This window comes from Stigmatopora argus, chromosome 4 (genome assembly GCF_051989625.1).
Source record: "Stigmatopora argus isolate UIUO_Sarg chromosome 4, RoL_Sarg_1.0, whole genome shotgun sequence".
NCBI classification, from domain to species: domain Eukaryota; kingdom Metazoa; phylum Chordata; class Actinopteri; order Syngnathiformes; family Syngnathidae; genus Stigmatopora; species Stigmatopora argus.
The window spans coordinates 16813460-16836094 of NC_135390.1; the positions used below are offsets into that span (position 1 = coordinate 16813460).

At 42.9% G+C, this 22635-nt stretch overlaps 2 protein-coding genes and 1 long non-coding RNA gene across 3 annotated transcripts; 1 reads left to right on the forward strand and 2 right to left on the reverse strand.

The window, feature by feature from the left end:
• Positions 1–307: 307 nt before the first annotated feature.
• Positions 308–9773, reverse strand: crppa (CDP-L-ribitol pyrophosphorylase A). Its single transcript, XM_077597752.1, has 10 exons — positions 9356–9773; positions 8636–8900; positions 7749–7898; positions 6538–6642; positions 6419–6464; positions 6062–6150; positions 5740–5817; positions 5502–5594; positions 5329–5439; positions 308–796 (listed from the first exon to the last, which is right to left on the reverse strand). The coding sequence occupies exons 1-10, from the start codon at positions 9592–9594 to the stop codon at positions 692–694; spliced, it is 1281 nt and encodes a 426-aa protein (XP_077453878.1). The 5' UTR covers positions 9595–9773; the 3' UTR covers positions 308–691.
• On the forward strand, positions 9073–21725 carry LOC144072627 (uncharacterized). Its single transcript, XR_013299862.1, has 2 exons — positions 9073–9654; positions 21320–21725. It is a non-coding gene; the product is annotated as an uncharacterized LOC144072627 (long non-coding RNA).
• On the reverse strand, positions 10656–13099 carry sostdc1a (sclerostin domain containing 1a). The gene is made up of 2 exons (XM_077597755.1): positions 12898–13099; positions 10656–11110 (listed from the first exon to the last, which is right to left on the reverse strand). The coding sequence occupies exons 1-2, from the start codon at positions 13097–13099 to the stop codon at positions 10656–10658; spliced, it is 657 nt and encodes a 218-aa protein (XP_077453881.1).
• Positions 21726–22635: the final 910 nt, after the last annotated feature.

Sequence of the window (22635 nt, forward strand, 5' to 3'; positions counted from 1 at the left end):
TTTGCACTGTGGGGGCATTCGTTCATGCCATGCCAACCCTTCCACCTCAAACGGATTGGACGTCTACAAATGATAATTTAAATGAACATCTCGTCATTGTCAATGGCAAGGACTGAAGTATTGCTAATTCCTGAGTCTATTTATGAAAAGCATATAAACGTATTGAATAATATACATCTTGCCATCAATTGGTGATAAAAGATGCTAATTTTTATAATAACAAATGTGGCTTCACAGACAAATATAGCTAAAAATTAAATATTGAACAAAAGAAAATGAGTAAAAATAAGCAAACATTAGAAATGAATTCAAATGAAGTTAATTTATTAAAAATACTGCGACACATACAAAATTACTGAATAAAAACTGTATAATCATGTAAATGTCTTAATCCCTTCAAAGTAGGAAATGTTCTCTTTTATAAAAAAATAATTCCAGGCTAAAAACAACAAAAAATGTCATTTAATTATTAGTCATAGCTGTATTTTTTTGTATTTTTGAAAACATAACATTCCAAATGTTTGTATTTTTTTTAAATCACAGTATTTGAGGAAAATACATACCCTAAAACTCCTAAATAAAAAAAATCAGCACCACTCTGGAGGCCATGAAAGAAACAACTCCATTTATTGGCCACGTTCAAAAAGTCGTATAATCACCGGTCGGAACCGGTCGTAGAAGAGTGGCGCCGTTAGGCCTGTAGAACTTGCCCCACCAAGGCCACACTACGGTCCCGTATCAAAGTTGACACCAGCGAAGCCACTTTGCTCAGCGATTTGACCCAAGTCTCAGCACCCTGGTGAAAAACCCAAACAAAAGAAGCCCATGACCCATCGTTTGTCAAATTCCTTTTAGAACTCCTTATCTTTGTAAATCATCTCCCGCAGAAAGCGCCCGAGCCGAGTCGAGCCGTGCCAAACACGCGTCGACTCCAAACCCCGAGCTTTTCCGCGGCTGTTTGGAGACGAGCTGTCGGGACGTATTACGGGGAAAAGTGGCTTTCTGAGAGCTAGTGCGTGATTTAGTTTGAAGTCATTGCCCACCCACCCTTCAAACCATAAACCGTCTTTCAAGCGTTTGACTTTTACACAAATACCGTATTTTCTCGCATATACGCCATATTTGTCGCTCAAAAAAATGATGACCAAATCGAGGGTACGGCTTATATGCGCACAAATTACACTTGACATGCACGAAACGCCATAACGCAAGACGATGTGGCCCATACGCTCATTTATTTCAAAATAGAGAAAAGATAAACAGATAAAACGATGAACAAAATTCATTTTGACGTCTGTGAATGAAATTCAAGAAAAAAATAAAACCTAGGGATGACAAATTGAATCGCTATTAAGCTTTATTTTTGTGGGGGTCACTTGTAAAGGCTGCTAGCAAAAAGTCTAAGAAAATTTGAAAATTCTCTCTTTTCAGCTCTGCCAAAAAAAGGGAATGAAAATGGCAACAATCTTTTCATGTCTTTGTATTTTCCCCTGGCGGAAATACCCAAATTTCTTCACATTGGGTGGCGAGCGTTCGTCAGGCTTACCACCGGAGCGTGATGTTGTGTTAGCATTTGCGTGTTTACGTAGCTGCGGATCCCCACCGACGCTTTGGACGAGTTGGCACTCGGGGCATCTGGTTGCGTTTTCTTGCGTCTGAATAAACGCGTCTAAATGTTCTCCTCCCGTCCGCGGGTGAACGCAAGTAAAATAGGAAGGTGACTTTGGGAAAAAACAATCCTTAATGAGAGCGGCGCCTAATTGGCGGCTCTCCCGAGACGCTACCACCCGAGAACTTGGGTGGTCAGAACCGTCTCCCAACATACACGAATGAATACAAGCTCCGCTTTTAATTTTTTAATTTCCCATTGCTCGGAAATGACACCCATATATATATTTTTAAAGATAGCAATTATCCCATGATATGCCAATTCGACAATTGTCAAGACGTGGGTCAGTAAATCAAACTACCGTATTCTACACACAAATGCTAACACAACATCACGCTCCGGTGGAAATCCTGATGAACCCTCGTCACCCAATGTGAAGAAATTTGGGTATTTCCGCTAGGGGAAAATACAAAGACATGAAAAGATTGTTGCCATTTTCATTCCCTTTTTTTGGCAGAGCCGAAAAAAAGAGAATTTTCAGATTTTCTCAGCCTTTTTGCTAGCGGCATTTACAAGTCACCCCCACAAAAATGAAGCTTAATAGTTGTCTAGTTTGTCATCCCTAGGTAAGATCGTGACCGGACGTTTGGTTGCCGGACGTTTGGTCGCCGGACGTTTGGTCGCCCGGACGTTTGGTCGCCGGACGTTTGGTCGCCGGACGTTTGGCCACCGGGCGTTTGGCCGCCGGGCGTTTGGCCGCCGGACGTTTGGCCGCCGGACGTTTGGTCGCCGGACGTTTGGTCGCCCGGACCCAAACGTGCGGCAACCAAACGTACAACGACCAAACATCCGGCGACCAAAAGTCTGGCCACCAAACAAGGTAAAACAACACGGTCTATGCATCAATCAAAGCCAACAATGGCCATGAGCAGTTTCACTGAGCCGACGTGTGAGTGTATAAGAGTTTGTATTTACATGCGTTGTCCCTTTAAGAAGCTACGTCAGTCAGGGTCTTAACAAGTTCTCCAACAAAAAACAATAAAAGTCCGGGAAATTTGGAGCTTTTCTTTAGCCTAATAATTACTAGGGCATTAAGTATGACTAAATAATAATTTGCAGTTTGTATTTAGGGAATTTGAGCAACGATTTAAATGGTAATTATCAATAACCTTCCGGGCGACCAAACGTCCGAGTACCGGTAAGATGGAGGCGCCCTGAGCGAGCAATGACAGGCACACGTAAGTTTTTTCACATTTAATTTTTTTCTTGAATGTCATTCATAGACGTCAAAATTAATTGTGTTAAAAGTTTTATCTGTTTAGCGGGTTATTGGCAAAAGAACAACCCGGGAAAACCAAATCGGGCAGAAATGACAGTACGAAAACTCGCCGAAAAATTCCTTCCAGCAGTTCCCGGGCCATTTTAGCGTTGGACCCGCCTTCCTTGTATGTTTTGGAGATATGAAAGTCAACTGTTGTACCCGCAGAGAATCCACGTAAGATTAGCGCGGTCCCATCCTGCAGCAACTCAATTCTGTGATTTCTTCGCAGTTCTTTTTTTTGGCAGTCGATTGGACACTTGGGACAAACGGAGGGATTTCTCCCGATAAAAGCCCGGCCGGAGTGTGGCCAAAGCGCCAAGACGCACGCCGCTTGTTCCTAATCTCCCTTGACCCCGACTCCCGGGCCGTCGGGGTGAAATATTCCGCCGACCTGGGTCGGGTTTCCCCCGTCTGCCTTTCAGACCTTGATGTGAGCGAGTCCGGTTGGAATGGACCCGCCAGGGTCTTCCCCCCCCCCGTCTCCAGTCTCCGCCGCTCTTTTCTTCTCCCGAGTCGGCTAATCTGCTCTCAGGTTTAGGATTCCCAGGCCGGGCAGGAAGTGGAGGGGAAGGTAAACATCAGGGCTCTCACCGCACGGATTACGGCGGCCATACATCAGCCTGACAAGCGCCTTTTCAGGAGGTGACAAGGCGGGGGAGGATGCCATGACAATTCCTATCCCGGCCCGTAGCCCCCGACTGGCCCATGCTTTCACAACATGGTGTCATTTTTTTTTTTGCTGGCAGGTTTTTCTCATTCCCAAACAAAGTCGGCGCAATGGCAACTTAGCGACTTGCATCAGGTGCCTGCGACGTACATGAAATATCTAGTCAATCATTTTCCGTACTCCTCACAAGGCTCACGGGGGTGCCGGAGCCTATTCCAGCCAACTCTGAATAGGCAACCAGACAATCGCAGGGCACAAAAAGACAAAGCACAAGCAATCAAACGAGCTAGAGGCAATTTACATTACAATTAGCATAGCATATTTCGAGTGTTCGTGCCGCTAGCCTAGCACGCATGTTTGGGGGATGTGGGAGAAAGACTGGGCACCCGAAGAAAACCCACTCAAGCCCTAGAGGGAAGATGCCAACACCACACAGGACCTGGAACAGTAATAATCTACAATAGTACAAAACCCTATGAGCATTTCAGCCAAAATTACAAGAGCAACGGTCCATAATTCTCTTTTGTGGAAAGCAAATGACGGATTATTTTTCGATCAACGTCATCTCTGAAATGACAAACTGGCCTTTTCAAGCTCCCTCAACTGGAAATGGGATGATGTGATTCCCTTATTTTTTGACAAGCTTTCAAACAGCATCAGACAAAATGCAACTTTGTCACTTGGGTTGCGTCAATAGCCTCAAAACGCCTTTTTCAAAGGAAAACAGGCGCAACGGGAAATGAACAGACGTCACCCCCCGTTTTTAATACGAAAATGAAGAGCTCTTCCGAGGCCAAACCAATTCTTTCTTATTTGGATGGGGACGCCAATGGGCTGCAAATGGAGCGGCGAACCGCCACAAAAACTGGCGGAGGTCTCCAACGGGCACGCTCGCTTCATAAGGTCACTTGAAAAAAGCATCTGCAAAGAATGACAAGGTTGGGAGGATAGAGGACACATTTCTCCCTCGATCTATCGCCGTGAACTCTGGAGCCGAAACCGTAACGTGCGCCATCCCACGCGCAAATCAAAAGCAGAAGTCGGCGAGGGAAAGACCACTTTTTTTTCATCTCCAGGAACGGAACATGGAAGTTAGAATGAACGAAGACGGAAAAGCCTCATTTGTCCCACTGTCAAAGCCGCTTTTGAACGCAGCACCTGACGTAACTAGCGTGAAGATCTGGCCAACCAGATCTCATAGGCCGGACCGCTTTCTTTTTGTCCAAAAATGTTAACTTAGCTGCCGCCATTGATGGCGCTCGGCGTCCAATCCGTTTTGACTTGGAGGACTGAATGAATAAAGGTTCATTGGCCCCTCCCACTCAAACTGTGTTGGACATCTACCGCCGTCAATGAGCATCGTGGCCCGTTTAAGTCATTTTTTTCCCACCACGATTTTAGGGTACTTTATGGTAAATTTTGGGTCATTTCCTATCGATTTTTGAGGGACTTTCCGGGCGCTTCTTGGTCATTTGTCGCTTTCCAGGTGACTTGCTGTTCATTTTAGGGCGATTTAAGATGTGTTTTATCTCATTGGCTGTCGTCAAAGGCGGCATTTTGGCCTGAGAGGATGTTGATGTACCGCTTGTGAGAAATGAGGAGTTTTCGTGATCTAAATCGACCCTGAAATGTCCGCTTTTAAGCAACGGGGTGGACTTTTTGACCGCCTTTTTCCCACGCACGGATTTTTACGGCTCAATAGCATCGGTGATGGACGACATGGAACTTTACCTTTGACAGATCCAAGTCCACATGGATGCCGTACAAGTAAATATTTTGAAGCTGGGCCGCCGAGGCCAATTCCGCCAACGCCAAGCGTCCGTCCGAGCCGCCCAAACAGACCTACGAAAATAGAACCAATCCACTTGCGTCCAGGGCACACGAAGATCGGACGACGTACTCACCGCCACGACAACCACCGTGTGGAATAGTGTTTGATTGGACGCCTGAATTGTGGCAAACATGGCTTCCACTTGAGCTAAGTTAAAGCCGTTTGTCTGGAAAACAAAGTTCATTTGATTTGATTTTAATCCCATCCAGATAACTTTTTGAAGACCAGATGTGATTTTTCTTTGTTATGCGGCCAAATGGTTTTGTTTGAAGGTGGCGACCTTTCCCCTCTGCTGAAAAATGTTAACGTACAGAGAACTGGATCACGTTGTAGACCTCCGACAGATACGAGATGTTGTCTCCCGTCAAGTCCGGGAGGACGTCCAGCTCCTGGAAAATAGCGACATTTCCTCCAATTAGGACTCACAGCTTTTCATCGTTTAATTCCATGCTGAAAACATCCATTTTTTTGCGCCGCGGTTGACTAAATGTGACGGCCATATGCACCGGAGCGTGCGAGGAGACGCACTTGATTACTGGTTCGACCGCAGACGGGTCGCCGGTTCCCCCGCCGGACCACCCGGAGGAATGTTTCTCCCATTTACGCGCGCCGCGTAGGCTAACGCATACGTACCGTTTCTGCGTCCTCTCGGAGCGAGTCGGCCAGCTTCTCGGCAAACGGGATTCGAGCCGTGATCACGCAGGCGGTCCGGCGGAGCGTCTCTGAAACAAGATGGACGGCGTTTACAACGACGAGTCTTGTATTTTGAAAGTCTGGCTCTTGTCTCGATCCGTACAGAAATGTTCCATGTGCGCGTGCTATTCATTCATTTTCCATGCCTCTCGTCCTCAAGGGCGGCGGGGGTGCCGGAGCCTATCTCAGTGTTTTAATCCTATCTTTAGAGTGTTCAACCAGCTAGCCTAGCCTAGCACGCGGGAGGAAACCAGAGTACCCGGAGAAAAGCGTCTACTTTTAATAGTTCTCTCTCACCTTTGATAACGGATTCTGCGGCTGCCAAATCCCGTTTGTACGTGACCTGAAGTTCGTCCAAAAGGAACCGTTAAACGCCAACGTTAATTCTGTCACGGCGCTCAGTTGGGCTAGGTCACCTTCCACAAAGTGGGCGGGCCCTCGATGAGCTTGGCTTTAGTATCACAGTACTTCAGAACCAGATGGAGACACTCGGTACCGAAGTCAAAGTCGCTTTGTTGGCACTGAGGAGGGAGGAAATGGGAGAAAATCACTCATAAAATCATGGTTGTACAAATTTAGCTAGCAGAATGCTAACATAGCAAACCATTTTTGCCTTATCTTGTATGTATTGAATGACCAATCCGTAAAGATTTTTATCCCACCATCAACCTTGTTTGTAACCTTCATTCATTTTTACACTAAAGTATTTTTTACAAACTAAAAACTTTCAGTATGCGTCAACAAAAATTTAAAAATGACTAAAATATGAAAGAAAGGATTTTTTTCACCCTAAAAGACGAAGTACAATACCAGTGTTTTAATTTCATGAATTCAATTTTTACAAAAACTTTATTTATCAATGAATTTTGAATTTTAAAGTGCAAATTTTGAATAGCTGCCCATTGTAAAAACCCCACAGAAACTCCGCTAGCTTCTAGCTTCCAAGTTTTGTTGTAGAAAACTCTAAACAAAAAGATTCTTTTAAAATATTTTTATTTTTCTTTCAAAATATTTTCCTTTTTTTTTTCTTTCAAAATATTTTCCGTTTTTTATTTTTCTTTCAAAATATTTTCGTATTTTTATTTTTTATTTTTCTTTCAAAATATTTTCTGTTTTTTTATTTTTTATTTTTCTTTCAAAATATTTTCCGTATTTTTTTTTCTAAATATTTTCCGTTTTTTAATTTATTTTTCTTTCAAAATATTTTCCATTTTTAATTTTTCTTTCAAAATATTTTCCGTTTTTGTATTTTTTATTTGTCTTTCAAAATATTTTCCCATGGTCTGCTTCTCGGCTCAAAAATATTTACGCCGTTCCCAGTGTAACAAAGCAACCAAACGACAAGCCTCGACGAACGCTTAACGCGAATTAAATTACAGCCCACTTAAAAGCGTCCAATTCAAAGAAAAGCACATCAAAGTGCAGAAATAATGTCCGCTCATGCATCATGCCGTTGTCTCAGGGAAAAAAAACTCTTGATATTTCAGCGGAGCGTCTCGCTAATCCTCCGCCTTTCATCTGACTGTCGTCATGCTGTCAACACAATGAAAACATCGACCTGGGCCTTGGCTAAGCCGGACCGAAGAATTCCCACGCGGTCCTTTTATTCCCGTCCAAGTCCACGTACCTTCTGGTAAGCTCGATGGATGACGTGGTACTGGAAGGCCTGAGGCATCTCGCTGGCTCTGTACTTGGCTCGCTCCAGCGAGTGGTCCAGTAAGCCCTCGGACGTGGCGGCGATCACGGTGGAGACCAGCGGACGTACGGCTCCCGAAGCCTGATGGGAAGGAAACGCGAATTAGCCACGGTCGAATTATACCACGTTTTGCCATTGTTCTCACACTCGCATACCTGTCAACTTATACATTTCCCCTTTTTAACATGTTTTTTTTTATCATTTCAAAGTGTGTACGCCGCATAACAACTTTTGTACGGGTAAGACCGATCTCGTTTTCCCCATTTCGGCTCTAATCCGGATCATCTCGGTCACTGGTAGCAGACGAAAACTTCATTGTTGATTGCTAATGTTGTCAAGATTTGAGCGCGTTTTCGCCTTTTCACTATATGAATATAGCACGTCAGCAAGCAATGTTCCCAGATAGTCAAGCTGTCAGCGTCATACAGCGACACCGACAGAATCTTCAATTTATTCAATCTTCAATGTTTGATCCAAGATGGCGGCGCACATGGGTGCAGCGGCTCGTTTTTCTTTACTGGGAAAAACGCAATGTTTGATCCAAAATGGTGGCGTGGATGGGTGCAGTGGCTCTTTGCTCTTTATTGGGAAAAACACAATGTTTGATCCAAAATGGTGGCGTGCATGGGTGCAGTGGCTCTTTGCTCTTTACTGGGAAAAATGCAATGTTTGATCCAAGATGGCGGCGCGCATGGGCGCAGTGGCTCTTTGCTCTTTAAGTGCGCCCTATGTGAGTAAATATGTGCTGCGTTGCATTTGTACGTTTTTATCGCTTAATAAGGGGAGCAATTGGTCGATGTTGACAGGTATGCACTGACCCCGTGTTCTCGGGCGGCCGTGACGACCCGACGCAGGAATTCCTCCTCCACGAAAGGTCGCACGGCGTCGTGAACGACGACGACCATGCCGTCCTTTCCCTCTTGGTCAGCCAGGGATAGGACGCCATTGCGAATGGACCTGTGACGCGTCGAGCCGCCCGTCTCGACTTGGACTTTAACGTGGCGGTAGTGCCTGACCATGTTTGTCATCAGGTCCGTTCTGTCTTTGGCCACGACAACCACGATTCTACGGATCCACGGTATACTGTGAGAAGAAGACATTTTTTTCAGTTATTTTAGGCATTTGAGGTTGTATTCACACCCGGAAACTTTTTTGGGTACTGTTTATTTTGACGTGGCAATTTTCGCAAGTGAAGCAGGATTTGACAACAAACCTACACGTGCAAATATCGTTCAATCATTGGACAACTGGGCGGGGCAATATCACGCAGCTGCAGCTGGTAGCAATCATATTGATATGGTCCTTTTTGGGTTTGCAAGACATTCGGTCAGTCGGATTGTTTTGACCCAAACCCGATTTTATGTGTAAATATCTAGAATATATTTTGTCTCCATGTCGATCCAAACTTTGTCTTCCTAGATAAGTGATTTGAGTTAAATTGTTTGAGTCGTAGGCACCGATCTGAACCATTGACTAGTCGTCCAGCATTGAAACCCAACACACAAACGTAACTTTATTAGTTAAATGTGGAATAATACCTCTCAAAGGCTTGAATAGTGTAACTTATAAGCGGTCGGCCCAGCAGCGTGCAGAATTGTTTGGGTGTCTGCAGTCCGGTTCTCTCTCCGCTGCCACCAGCAGGAAGAACCACACACACCGGGAAGTCCACGGCAACTGTGGCCGACGAAAGGCATCGCTTTTCCGGTTGGCTGGAAAGGAAAGTCCCAGGATGGGTCGGTCTGTCTGGTTCCTCGCCCGACATGAGGAGAAAATCCATCAGCTCTCGGGTGGGATGTCACGAATGGTCATTTTTGGGAAATCCAATTTCATCGAAGAGGTACGTACATTTATTTGTATCTTTTTAAAGATTGTAAATTAGCGCGACATTTTACTTCCGACAAATCGTATAAAAATAGAAAATCACGGTCGCATATCATAACATAGGCTAGATAATTAAAAGGGGAGCCGAAGGCGTAGTGAACTGGCGGCCATCTTGGAACAGATACGCCTCATTTGATGAAAGCTTGGAGGGAGTGTCTTGAATGCATAATATATCAACCCTAAAGAAAACTTGGTTAAAATTGTATGAACATTGAGAAGGTCAATCCATTTCATATTTAATATTACCACCAAATTTCACATGTCTTTTATTTTATTGGTCTTAAAAACTTTACTTGCATGTAATTTAACAGATTCAATACAAAAACAATATATTACATCAATATTTTTATACACACTGCTGTAAAATGGTATCAAAAATGCCAAAGGTATTAATTTGAAAAACATATTATATTACAAACATTTACACAAAGTTGTCTTAGAGCCAAAATGGCTAAGCTGTTGCAAATACGTATCTGGTTAATTTGGGGTAACTCTAAACAGGAATATAGGAAAGATACCACATTACAAATTTAAGGTACTATTATATTTGAACGTTTGCACAACGTAAAATACATTGACCTGCCAGTGGCATACATATTTATACCCTAAGCACCGAAAGCTTACCGAAAGGTATTTTTGTTGACTCAACAATGATTAAACTTTTCTGTATATTACGATACAATACCTCGTAAACAGTCCTCCATTCTTCTTTGTACTAATATTTAAGCTAGCAATTTATAATTTATTCCGACTACCCACAGGTTGCGGTGGATTCATTCCAATTTTTACACAGAGAAGCAAAACAAACACGGATTATTTAGTGTACCCTCAGGCCGGAAAACCAGACTGAGTTCATTTCATAGTTTTACTTTGGGTGAGCGGCCACGTCGTGCGTCCCGCCACCCGCAAGTAGTCTGGCGCTACGGCTTACGAACATTTTGTCAAGGCGTCCGAGCTTCACGGGCCAGTTTGGTGCCAGTTCTGGCTCGTGTGTTTCTTTCCCAGAGATTTCCCGCTCTTAGACTCGTGCAGGGTCTGGGTTTGCGGCGGCACCCCCGCGCCAAACTTCTGTCCCGACTCGTTGTGCTGCCTGGAGAACCTCTTGCACTTGCACGAAGTGACCACGGTGATTTTGTACGTTCTGGCGCTGCCGTCCAGGCACTGCAGCCGGATGCGTTGCGCTCGGGTTTTGTCGTTGACGCAGCGCCAGTCCGGGTTGTCGCCGGCACGGGCGCCGCGGCGAGTCCAGAACTTCCTGGAACGACGGCTGTCGCCGATCCAGTTGTGAAGCATCTGAGACGGCAGACACTCGCCGGCGCACACCAGCTCCTTGATGGGGTGAATGCTGGTGCAGTGGCCGTCGGAGATGTACTTGGTGGACCTCAGTTCTCGGCAGCCCAGCTGGTTCCGATCTGAAGAAATATTGCCACAACTCAGGACGACCCGTAGATCAATCGCAGTAATACCTCGCCACGTGGCGGATCGACTATCGCGGATTCACGGTATATATTTGGCTTGGATCTGCCAAATATATATCGTATTGGCCCGAATATAAGACAGTGTTTTTTTACATTGAAAAAAGACTGGAAAAGCGTTGGTCGTCTTACATTCGGGGTTTATATGTTATGCCCATTCACAACGCCAGAGTGAGACAGATATCTTTAAAGCGAACACTTTGATGTTTCATCCAGTTATTGCAATTTTCTTGTTTTATCACAGTAGATTTGGTTCATTGACGTTTCAAAAACAAATGTGATTGCACTTTAGTCGACATATTTAAATGTTCCGATGTTAAAAGATGTTAGACAGTTTTTGAATTGTTTGAATGAGACAAAATAATATGCTTTTTCTCTCAAATCTATTGTTAGAATGATTTTTTTTCAGATGTACTGTCAATATTTCAGTATACAAATTGAATCTCGTGTTTTTCAAATTTGAGTCTTGACAAAGAGGGGGTCGTCTTACATTCGGGAAATTACGGTATCAAAAGGGAATTGTGTAGGAACAATAACACAAACATTTTGCTACAACAACCGAGCTGCTATGCTAACGTAAGAGCCCAAAGTTCAAATCGACAGTGGAAATTTGAAGACGCCTCAGGTCACTTTTGTTCTTTCTCATTGCCTCCGAACGCACCATATTTATTCAAAGTTCATTTATCAAGCAAACTTCTCCGAGAATAAGATGGTGTTGAAACAAACAACCCGCTTTTTCTTTTTCTTTTTTTCTTCCCCTCAAACTTTTTGGCTGCGGGCTACAGATGGTTCCCTACCGTAACTTAAACCGGCCTTCATTCAGAACTTCACACGCCTCGCTGACAATGGTGGCCTTTACGTGAGTGACGGTATTTGATGAATGGTCGCAATGACCTCACGGTGGTGAGCTGTCTGTCATCCCCAAGACGCGGACATCAAGTGACACTTTTTTTTTCTTCCCTTTATTTAATCCCGTTTAGAAATGAGCATGCTTGTGGTTAACTCATTCGCTGCCATTGACAACAATAGACGTCTCGTGCTTTTTGATGGTTATTGCCATTTATTAATATTTCTACATCAAATAAAATGTGAAATACTATTAAATCAAATTTAATATCAACAATACAATTAAACTCCTTTTTCAACATTTAGTGGACACATTTCTATTTTATTTACATCTTAATACTTAGTTTCATTAAAGAATTGTCTAATTGATTTTTTTGTCAATGTAAAAAATGATGAGTAAAATCAACTATTAACTAACATTGAAGAAATACATTTTTAAAAAATGGATGATAAATTCATTTTTTAATAACAACTGTGAAATTTCAAAATTGGTGTGAAGAATAAAAATCTAAACAATATATATTAAATAGCAGTATGATTGATTTGTTGATGGCAAAATAAATTGACTTGTAAAATGATTACTGTCATAACACAATTAAGAATTAAATGAATTTTTAACGTTCCCATCTATCATATTGAATTAAATGCCAGTATTGTGATTATACAAGTATTATGAGATTTAACACTGCTGTTATTTAGAGGCATTAATTTAAAAAAAAACATTTGACCTTAGTAACTGATTGCAGTATTCAATAAGAGTACTTGTTACCGGTTTTGAACTCAATAACTTGAAATGACTTTCCCTATTTTTGCCACAAGAAGCTATCACGCCATTATCCAAGAAACGTCCTTCTAAGCCCCCCGTTGTCCCCTCTTACCGTTTCCGTCCCTCCCCACTGATCTCCCGCCGGCTCGAGCCCGGTTCAGGGACGCGTTTCCCGCCTGGAAGTCCTCCCCAGCCGGCTCGGCCTGGACCGCCGGGCCACCCGCGTGCTCGGTGGCGTCGTTGTTGAAGGCCTGCCCGCCCCCCAGGAGGATGAAAAGCAAAAGGGGCAAGTGGGGGAAGAAATCTTGGCGCATGGTGGAGTGGAGGGAGTTAGTGATGAAGAAAAGGATGTTGCGGCTGCTTTTATTTGGAGGAGGGCCTTAAGGTGCCATTGTTTGGGTGGAACAGCGACCACTAATACACCCACTTTTTTTTAAAGAAAGTTTCAAATATCATCATAGAATTGAGTCAAGTCAAGCAGATTCAGTCAAGACAATCCGTCCATCATCTCTCTCTTGTTTTCCATAAATCCATCTTTAAAAGCTCTCCATCTGTCAATCCATCTTCCACAGCTTAAAAAAAAACTGGCAGAGACGTAAAAGATGTATTTCTGGTTTGTTAGTGACGCCTGGTGGTCATGTTTGTTGTTGCAGTTTTGTACAGTTGCAGATGTTTCCAGTAGATAGCGCTATTGTTAAGATTATCCTGTCCACCGATTTATAAAAAAAATACAGTGCAGTCAGGTGGTTTACTGTTTTAAACCATAGAAAAAACTAATTATATAATGCTATTAAAATTCACATGTTGACCTTTAACCCTTTGGAGAGGGGCAGTGATTTTTGATCATTAAAAAACATGATTGAAAAAATAGTTTGCAATTAAAAATGGATTATAACTTGACTTATTCAATGTCGGTGTAAACACATTTTCACATTTTACATAACAAAGTTGATGAAAGCTAAATGAATGATAATAAAATCACTAAAAATAGAAATGCACTCTGGTTATGGCCCAAAGTAACAACACTCTTAATTAGATTTTTTTAAACAAAAGTATTTAACTCATTACATGCCATTGACATTGATAGACGTCTAATTTATTTAAACTGGGAGAATTGACCGCGAATGCTGATGTTTCTGCGCCATAGACAGCGCTAGACATCATTTTGATTGGGAGGGGCGAAAATGTCCAAATATTGGACGTCTAATGGCGTCAATGGCAGCCCGAGGGTTGAGCGAAGGCCCCGTTAGGGTAAATATAAAACCAAAAGCCATAATTTGTGCATGAAAGGCTTCATTTGTATCTTCATTTTTTTCTCGGTCTTGGGTGGTTCCGTGGCGGCCCGCAAACGTCCGTGGGCCAGCGGCGTTTGGTTTTACTTGACCACGTGGGGTCTGGACCGGATCTGGTGCGTACCTCGGTGGTTCCGTGGCTGGCATCGTTGACCTGGGTTCGAGTCTGCAATTCTACCAAAGCGTGGCGAGGCGTCTATTCTTTTTCTCTCTGTTCTTTAGTCATGTATAAGAATTGAAATTGGACTCTCCTGGCATGAAGCAAACGCTCAAACTAAGATAAATTCCCGACCCGGCGATCCTGTCAATCACTTTTTATTACCCCGTGGATTCAAATTTAGATTTTCAAATTACAGCTAAGCGAGCGTAGCTTGATTTCATTGGTTAAAACGACAAAAATAGGCTTTTTTATGCCCACACGTTGCCCACATTAGATTTTTAGGGTAGTTTTGAAGCACTCGAAAGTCGGAATTCTAACGACACCGTAGAGACGGAGCCCTGCTGATCTTTCCCATGGACGGAGCCCTTCCATTCCCTTTTTACCAGTCTGCGGGGCCCTATTCCGCTCAGTGGAGTGACTTGGCCAAATTAATGAGCTGCATGTCATTTTCCATGATCAGCTACGACATTTTGATTGATCAAACCAAATGCAGCTCGGTTACGGTCCGACCATCAGGGAACGTTTACTAAAAAAAAAATACTTTTCATGGGATTTATTCCACTCCAGTTAAGGTCAACCTTAGAACCAAAACAAACATTTAAAAAAATCAACACTGCGATTTTTATTCTAAAACCTCATTCAGTTTATTGCTAACATACAAAAGAAGACGCCATTCCCCTGCTAATGAAAATTAGTATCACGCAAAAAAAATCACATACATTTAGCTTAGAAATAGTCATTTTAGGCCTTCTTCTACTTGTTACTGCCTCCGAGGGTTCGATCTCCAGTTGGTCCTCACTGTATGGGCTTTGCATCTTCTCCCCGGGTTTGTGTGATTTTTATTCGGGCACTCCAGTTTTCTCCCACCTCCCCAAAACATGCATGCTAGGCTAATTGCATCCTAAAATGCCCCTAGCTACCTGTGATTGATTGTCTCTTTGTGCCCTACAATAGGCCGGCAACCAATTCTGGGTGTCACCTACCAATTTACTGCCCGGGATAGGCTCCGGCACCCCCCCAACCTCCCCGAAACATGCATGCTAGGCTAATTGCATCCTAAATTGCCCCTAGCTACCAGTGATTGATTGTTTCTTTGTGCCTTACGATTGGCCGGCAACCAATTCAGGGCGTCATCTACCTATTTACTGTCCAGGATAGGCTCCAGCACCCCCCGCATGGTATGAAAAATGAATTAAACATTGAACATTGGAGTTCGGAGCAATGTTCAAGTAAATTTCAATTTGTAATCTGGCCACATGAGCAGTTTTGAGGCGGAATACTTTTAGAAACTGGAAGGCCCCCCTGGCTCCGCCTCCGGAAGAATTAGCCGCTCAGACATTACCACACTGGATTGTTTTTCTGGAGCGCCACGGGCCCGATCGGGCCTCTTTCCTCCACTCTCTAATTAGATTAACTGGGTCCCCAATCTGGCTTGGTCGACCTAAATGTGTCGCTACACCCAATGCCCGGCTGGGTAATGAAGACATGACGAATGTAGAGGGAAGGCGAAGGGGGGAGGGGGTTAGGGGGCGGAGTTGTGGGCCAAACGAGGGTTTGCGGTCTGGGCGGACATTTCGGGAGAGAAGCTTGGCGCGCAGGCTGCCATCAAAAGAACCCATTTGAAGCTGCGGATGGGCAATTTCGACGTGCGGGGTCCCGCAGGGGTCAATCCCGGTCCCGATGTCATTCATCTGAATCAGGGGTGTCAAACTCGTCTTTGTCACGGGAAGTTCTGTAATTACGGTTTCCATCTGGGGGGTCAGAATGTTGACCAACCTATATCAATATTTAACTCATTTGGCTGCCAGTGATGGCGCTAGGCGTCCAATCCATTTAGACCGGCCCTCCCAGTTCTTCCCGTAATTATTGCTTACCTAAAGGATAGTGCGTATTATTGTGATCAGCTATTTTTTTTCTAGACGTTGGTATGTTTATGGATGGCGAAATTCATTTGTAAAGCTAATGTGGCTAATGCTACTTTATATGTATTTTTAAAATTTAACAATGGCTTAAAGAGGGCCAAGGTCAGGTCATTTTTTAATAAATCACCTACTAAATAACAAGAAATCTAGTTATAGCTAGTGAAAAATTACCTTATTTTTTGCACTATAAGTTAGACAATATTATACGTTGAAGTAATAGGAAAATAGAGAACAACATTCAAAATAAGCATTTTTTAATGTAGTATATTAACAGCCTATCAGGCTGTTTGGCGGTCAGAGTGGAAAAAATATATTTAAGCAGCCAAAATATGAAAAAGACTGCAATTTATAGTCCGGAAAATACGGTAAGAGCGAGGACGGCGTATAAAACAAAAAGGAACTCCTTCCAAAATTGTCAAAATTCACCAGGAAATTTCCACTGACTGACTGCAGAAATCCGAACAAATTCCGACGTTTGAACTTCTGGCTCGCCGAAACGCGACACGATGCTAATTAACAATTAGCGTTGGTTTTATTTTCTGTAATTATTGCAGAATCGTGTGTTTATTGGTCTTTTGTTAATGCTAGGGTAGAAGATCGATTCTTCTGGTAGCCCTAAAATCAATTTACCATCCATTTTTCATTCCCATCTTCAGAGGAGGCCATTTTGTTGGAATCAAAAAGGCAGTATGTGCCACACACAGCACCCCCCCCTCAAATTATTTTCATTTTTAACCGCGAGAGGACCACTCGGTTCTTTCTTTTGCAGCCCGTGAGGAACAATCCGGAATTTTCCATCATCAGCTGTGTTTACTGGGAAACGTTACGCCGATGCGGGAAAGATTTACGACTTATTTACACGCACGAGTATTTGTTGCCCTGATCACTTTCGCGCCAGACCGCTAACAATCCCCCACAATGCTATGCGTTGGAGTGAGTCGGCGTTTAATCATCTTCTTGTTTGTGGAGCACTTCATTAACGGAGAAAATAGAGCAATTAGCACTGATCGATGAGCGACGCGCTCCGTCTTTGTTGGTTTTGGAAATCAAGCCTCAAAAACTTGGTAATTGTTGGGCTTTTTTTGTTTTTTTCTGCATTTTGGACTCGGAATGGATTGGACAAAGAGCTTTTGTGCCAAAATTTTGTCCTGAGGTGACCCTATGCTAGATAATGCTAGCAATATTAGCATTGTGAGAAAAAAAACAGACACTACAAAATATATTTTTTCTTCCAATGCTCAATTTTTTTAGCATGATCAATTATAATTATTATCTAAAACATTATTTTAAGTTTAAGCAAATTTTGAGAAAAAAATCAATTTTTTTTATTTGCGTACGTTTTTAAAGACCCAAACAAAAGTGCAAGTGCCGTAAATGCTATAAAAACACAGTGAGTTTGGTCACTCCGGTTTGCTCCGCTTGTTTCCAATAGGAAGTCCCGCCCCCTCCCTTTGTTTTAATGAAGCCCACGGGAGGTTCTGGAAAGCCCTGGAACCGAACGCGGCCCATCCCGTCCGTCCAAACCGCCTCCACGCTCCCAAACGGACCCTCCCTGCATACCCGCTTCATTGCGAGCACAGTTGCCAGGGCGATAGCGTGCGGCCGGAGACCGCCACTTCCGCTCTTGCAGTGAAACGGGCCAGAAACGGATGACCCGACTCTTTGGCCGCCATCGACGGCGATAGACGTCTCATGTTTACATATTTCAAATACCGCACGAGGGCCTATTTACCCCCGGTTGTCGTGACGACCGCAGGTTTTGTACACGTCTCGTATCCTGCCATTGTCACGTCCATACGTCTGTTAATTGGCCGATGACGTGGAATTTTTTTTTGGACCGCGGCCTGATGAGGGAGGCGGGAAATGCTTGGGAAAGACAGCAGAGCCAGAAGCGGTCCCAAGTGACTCGGGGGCGGGGGGTGTTCCGACAACTAAATCTGACTGACAACGAGCAACAATAACCCTTGACCCCGCCGTCCCGATGGGGTGCGGCACTGTTTATTTGCGAGCGGATAAATGTCAAGCAAACATTTATTCTTGGCAAATCGGGGGATTGCGAAGAATCGCGGCTGCTCGGCCATGAAAAAAAAAATGAAGATTGCTTTGGAAACAGACAGCGAATCAAATTTGACGAATAAAAATACACAAGCTGCAATTTGGCACAGTAGGAGTACGCTTGAAGGTGTCAGCGCTAATCTTAGCATAGCGGCTTGGCCTTACCATGCTGATTGTCCGCTATCAAAGCGTTAATGGCTAGCCCAAATTTATTCAAAAGACACAATTTATTATGGAGCATTTTTGCCCATAAAATCAAAATACTCTAAAAGTAGAGATTGATGAATTTCAGGGATCAGCGCTAATTTTAGCATAGCGACTTGGCCTTACCATGCTGATTGTCTGCCATTTTGAAGTCTGTCAAAGCGTTAATGGCTAGCCCAAATTTATTCAAAAGACACAATTTATTATGGAGCCTTTTTTGAAATCAAAATAACCTCATCGTCTAGTAGCGAGCTAGCATAGCAACTTGACAGCAAACTCCAGCTAACGTTTTATTTTTTAATATTTTTTTTTAATTTGTCAGACTAACCATTGTTAGCATCTGCTTTTGAAAACACAAAGGCTACAAATACAGCAACAAAGCTAAAAGCGCATTACAAAGTTATCATGTGCAGCTAACTTGAAGGCTATCAGTTATTTAGTTGTTCTCTGTTAGACCTATCCTTTTTTACTATTTGGATGATAGTTGATTTAATCATTTAGTAGGTTGATGTGTTGGTCTTTTGGTTGTTTATGTTGGTCGAACGTAGCAACGTGGATGGACACGTGGAAAAAAACATTGCTTTAAAAAAAATCTCAGTGTTTAGAAACATTCTTTGAGCAGAAAGCGGCCTTTTTATGAAAACTTTAGTAGATCAAGCTTCAAAAGCAAGCCAGGCCGTTAAATGCGTAAAACGGTGACATCACTTGAGCTTAGCGGACCTCCGAGGGGACGAAGCGACTTAACGCGGCCCCAATAGGAAGTGCGGCGCTTTCGGGCAGCCCCTCTCAACCACATTAAAGCCGCCTCGGTCCAATTTCTCCGTTTTTGGACGTGTCGAGTGTTTCCCCACCTGGCGCGAGCTTGGCGAGACGCCGACCGTTTTAGCCCGGCCGGAAATGGGCTCGGCGACAAAACGTCGATGCCGGCACCCCCGCCGTCCGTTCCTTATTCCCTTGTGGTTTCGGCGCTTGCGGGCTAGTCCAGTCGGTATTTAAATAAGGGCGCTCTGCGAGAGAACATGACCTCATCTAATAGAAACGAGGTAGCTAGCTCAATGCTAACCTACTTTTTGTACAGTGCGCAATTCCAAAGAAATTAGCGTCGCTAAAACAGTCCCTGCTTGTATAAATGAACGCAACGCTAGCATTGACAGTGACGCATGATTTCTAAATACGCGCAAACGTGGGAATGACAAAATGATAGCTTAAATCCCCGCGATGTGGCGGATAATAAATGGCGTGTACGTATTTTGACGATAAAGACGAACATGTGGAGTTGAGCTGACAACGATGATAAATTCACCCAGCTGGAGATGAGAAGAAGAAAGAGTTCAGCCATGAATGGCGACATTGAAAACACGTGTGCACACGTGTGTGTGCGCGTGTGTGTGTGTGTTAGCGTTGAACCTGTTCCCCGCTAACTTGCTAATAGCCTCCATTTGTAAGACTAACACTGCAGGATTTTGACACTCGCTCCCACAAGTACAAAAGTTGGCATTTCAATGGAATTACAGAAAGAAATACTTGAAATAGGAATTAAAGGGAATGAAGCCATTTCCTGTCCACATTTTAGTCGGAAACTGCTTGAAAATTAACAATGAAATGTCATCGTTGCTAGTTTAGCATAAGCTAAGTTGTTTTTCTTTATGTATAGGCTATATAATCATTAATATTTTCTTGTAATTGCAATTTTAAGAGCATTCTATGTCACATAAACACACGTGCTGTATATTACATGTGATAAGTTGACTTTATTGGGAAAGATGATTAGAAAAAATAGAAAAAAATCACAATGTTTAGCTTTGGTTCTTGAAAAAGCATCAATGCGGGTGAAAAGTTTTCATTTGACAGAAATGTAAGCGTTGCTAGCTTAGCATAAGCTAAGTTGTTATTTTTATAGGCTATATAATCATTACTATTTACTTGTAATTGCAATTTTTTGAGCATTCTATGTCACACAAACACAGGTGCTCTATTTTACATGTGAAAAGTTGACTTTATGTAAAAGAAAATGAGAAAAAATGGAAAAGAAAATTACAAATGTACGTAAATGTTTAGCTTTGGTACTTGAAAAAGTATCAATGCTGATGGAAAGTTTTAATTTGACAAATGTCATTGTTGCTAGCTTAGCATAAGCTAAGTTGAATGCTCTTAAAATTGCAATTACATGTCACACAAACACGTGCTGTATTTTACATGTCAAAAGTTGACTTTATTTGGAAAGAAATAATCACAAAATTTAGCTTTGGTACTTGAAAAAGTATCAATGTGGGTAAAACGTTTTCATTTGACAGGAATAAAATGCAGGAAGTAGGACTGTTAAGGAGTTAATAGTGAATATTTGCCATTTTTTTTCTTTCAAAATAGACTTAATGGTAGAAAAACGTTAGAATTGTATTCATATTAAACCAACCCCTTACCTGAGTTACCTTCTTGTCGTTCCTCTTTTTCTTTCTTGCTCTTGTGGCGTCCTCGGGTTTGGCCTGTTTCCACCCGCCCGCTGCCTTCTGCAAAAGTCATTTTCTTGCTCAAAAGAGGAATTAATTTCCTTTCACTGCCGCCCACCCTTGCACCCCCCCATCCTGAAGAGCGCAGACATTAGCGGTCACCGTGACGACCAAAAAAAAGTCCAAGCCCCACATTAGTTTGCCGTTTACAAAAAATAATGATGACAAGTGCCGTCCTTCATTTCACACTTGAATATTTTGTATTATTGTGGTCACGCAAATATAGCTAAACAGGAAAAACTCAACATTGTAGTTTCTAAAAACTGCAAAAGCTGCCTGCACCTACTTATCCAAATGTTTTGGACGTCTATTGGCATCAATGGCATAGCATTTTTAGTGTTTAACGGCATCCAATGAGAGAATTGAAAGCAGATTGCCCTTTGTTTGTCAACAGAGGACGTGGGGACCACTCGCTCCACAGGAAGAAACCAGGATGACGTCAAGGGTCTTCCTGTGGGGAGATCGCGGATGAAACCCCCCTATTGGCCCCCGTCATACTGAATTATTACACATGGAAATATCAAAAAGGTACTGGTGAGTCAATTTCGCTTCAAATGTTTGAAAAGACGTTGAAAAATGAGCCTAAAATGGCAGTTTTAAACCCAAGAGAAAGCCTTGATAGGCCTTTTTGTGGGCGTGGCTTCTTAAGACTTTTTGTGGGTGTGGCTTTTAAAGACTTTTTTGTGGGTCTTGCTATTATCGACCTGCCAACAAAATCTCATGCTGATTTTTTAAGCATTTTAAGGTTGGCTGAAAATTGCTTGGAATTTCTGCTTAACTTAAAAATGGCTGACCGTCCCGATGTTTTTGGCTTGAGATTTTTTTCAAAAATGTCCCTTGAAATTCACCAAAAATTGAAATATATATTTTAAATCCTTTTTATGAGTTTATTCAGGGTAGACCAAATTTCATGCTAAGTAAACGTGATTCCAGGGTTGGAATTTCTGAAATATTAAAACGATGCCTCAAAATTGAGTAGAATGACAATTTGGCAAGTTGTACCTGTCCATTTTCCGGCATTATGTCTTGAGGCTTTTTTTGTACTATTTCTGTACTTTGTTATTGTAAAAAATGAAACAAAACCACCTTCCCCATTGACACGCCCACCAAGTTTCATGTTTTCAAGAGGCGCAGAATTCCCCAAACGATCAAACCACGGACCTTAATCACCATCTCCCGGCTGTGTCAAAACAAAATGGCCGACTTCCTGCACATTTCCAGGCCTGAATTCATCTCATGATGGACGTTCCTCCCAAATGTCACAACTCTGAGGTCTGAATTTTCCCCCAAATCAGCCAAACGTGTGTGGACTTGACATTTTTGGTTGTCACAAGACTACAATGTTAAATTTTGGACTACAATTTTCTCAGAAACGACATCATGTAAAAAGACAATACTTTGTTTTTACACTCATCGGGTCCCAATTCGCCTAAATATGAAAAAATGCATGCCTTGCAAAAGTCTGGGTCTTAGGATGTTAAATATCAGCTAAAACCAAATTGCCACTTTTTTTGCCTATTAATCTTCCTGATTAAAGCTAGCTGTCCAAATTTCCCAAATTCCCCAAATATTCTCCCTTGGTCTCGTCACCTGCGACGACGTGTTGACTTTTTTGACGGATTCGACTTGGGGCGTAATAACCGTGAAGCAAAGCGAGCGGGGCCCCACTCCCCCCCAAAAAATCCGTCCTTCCTTTCCTCGAGGCTGCTG

Excerpts from the sequence above, each read along its gene's own strand:
- crppa (XM_077597752.1), bottom strand. The coding sequence starts at position 9,594 with ATGGATTTTCTCCTCATGTCGGGCGAGGAACCAGACAGACCGACCCAT. Across the intron at positions 5,818-6,061 it reads TCCGAGAGGACGCAGAAACG|GAGCTGGACGTCCTCCCGGA; the intron begins GTACGTATGCGT and ends GCTATTTTCCAG. Across the intron at positions 797-5,328 it reads TGGACTTGGATCTGTCAAAG|GGTGCTGAGACTTGGGTCAA; the intron begins GTAAAGTTCCAT and ends GTTTTTCACCAG.
- sostdc1a (XM_077597755.1), bottom strand. The coding sequence starts at position 13,099 with ATGCGCCAAGATTTCTTCCCCCACTTGCCCCTTTTGCTTTTCATCCTC. Across the intron at positions 11,111-12,897 it reads AGTGGGGAGGGACGGAAACG|ATCGGAACCAGCTGGGCTGC; the intron begins GTAAGAGGGGAC and ends ATATTTCTTCAG.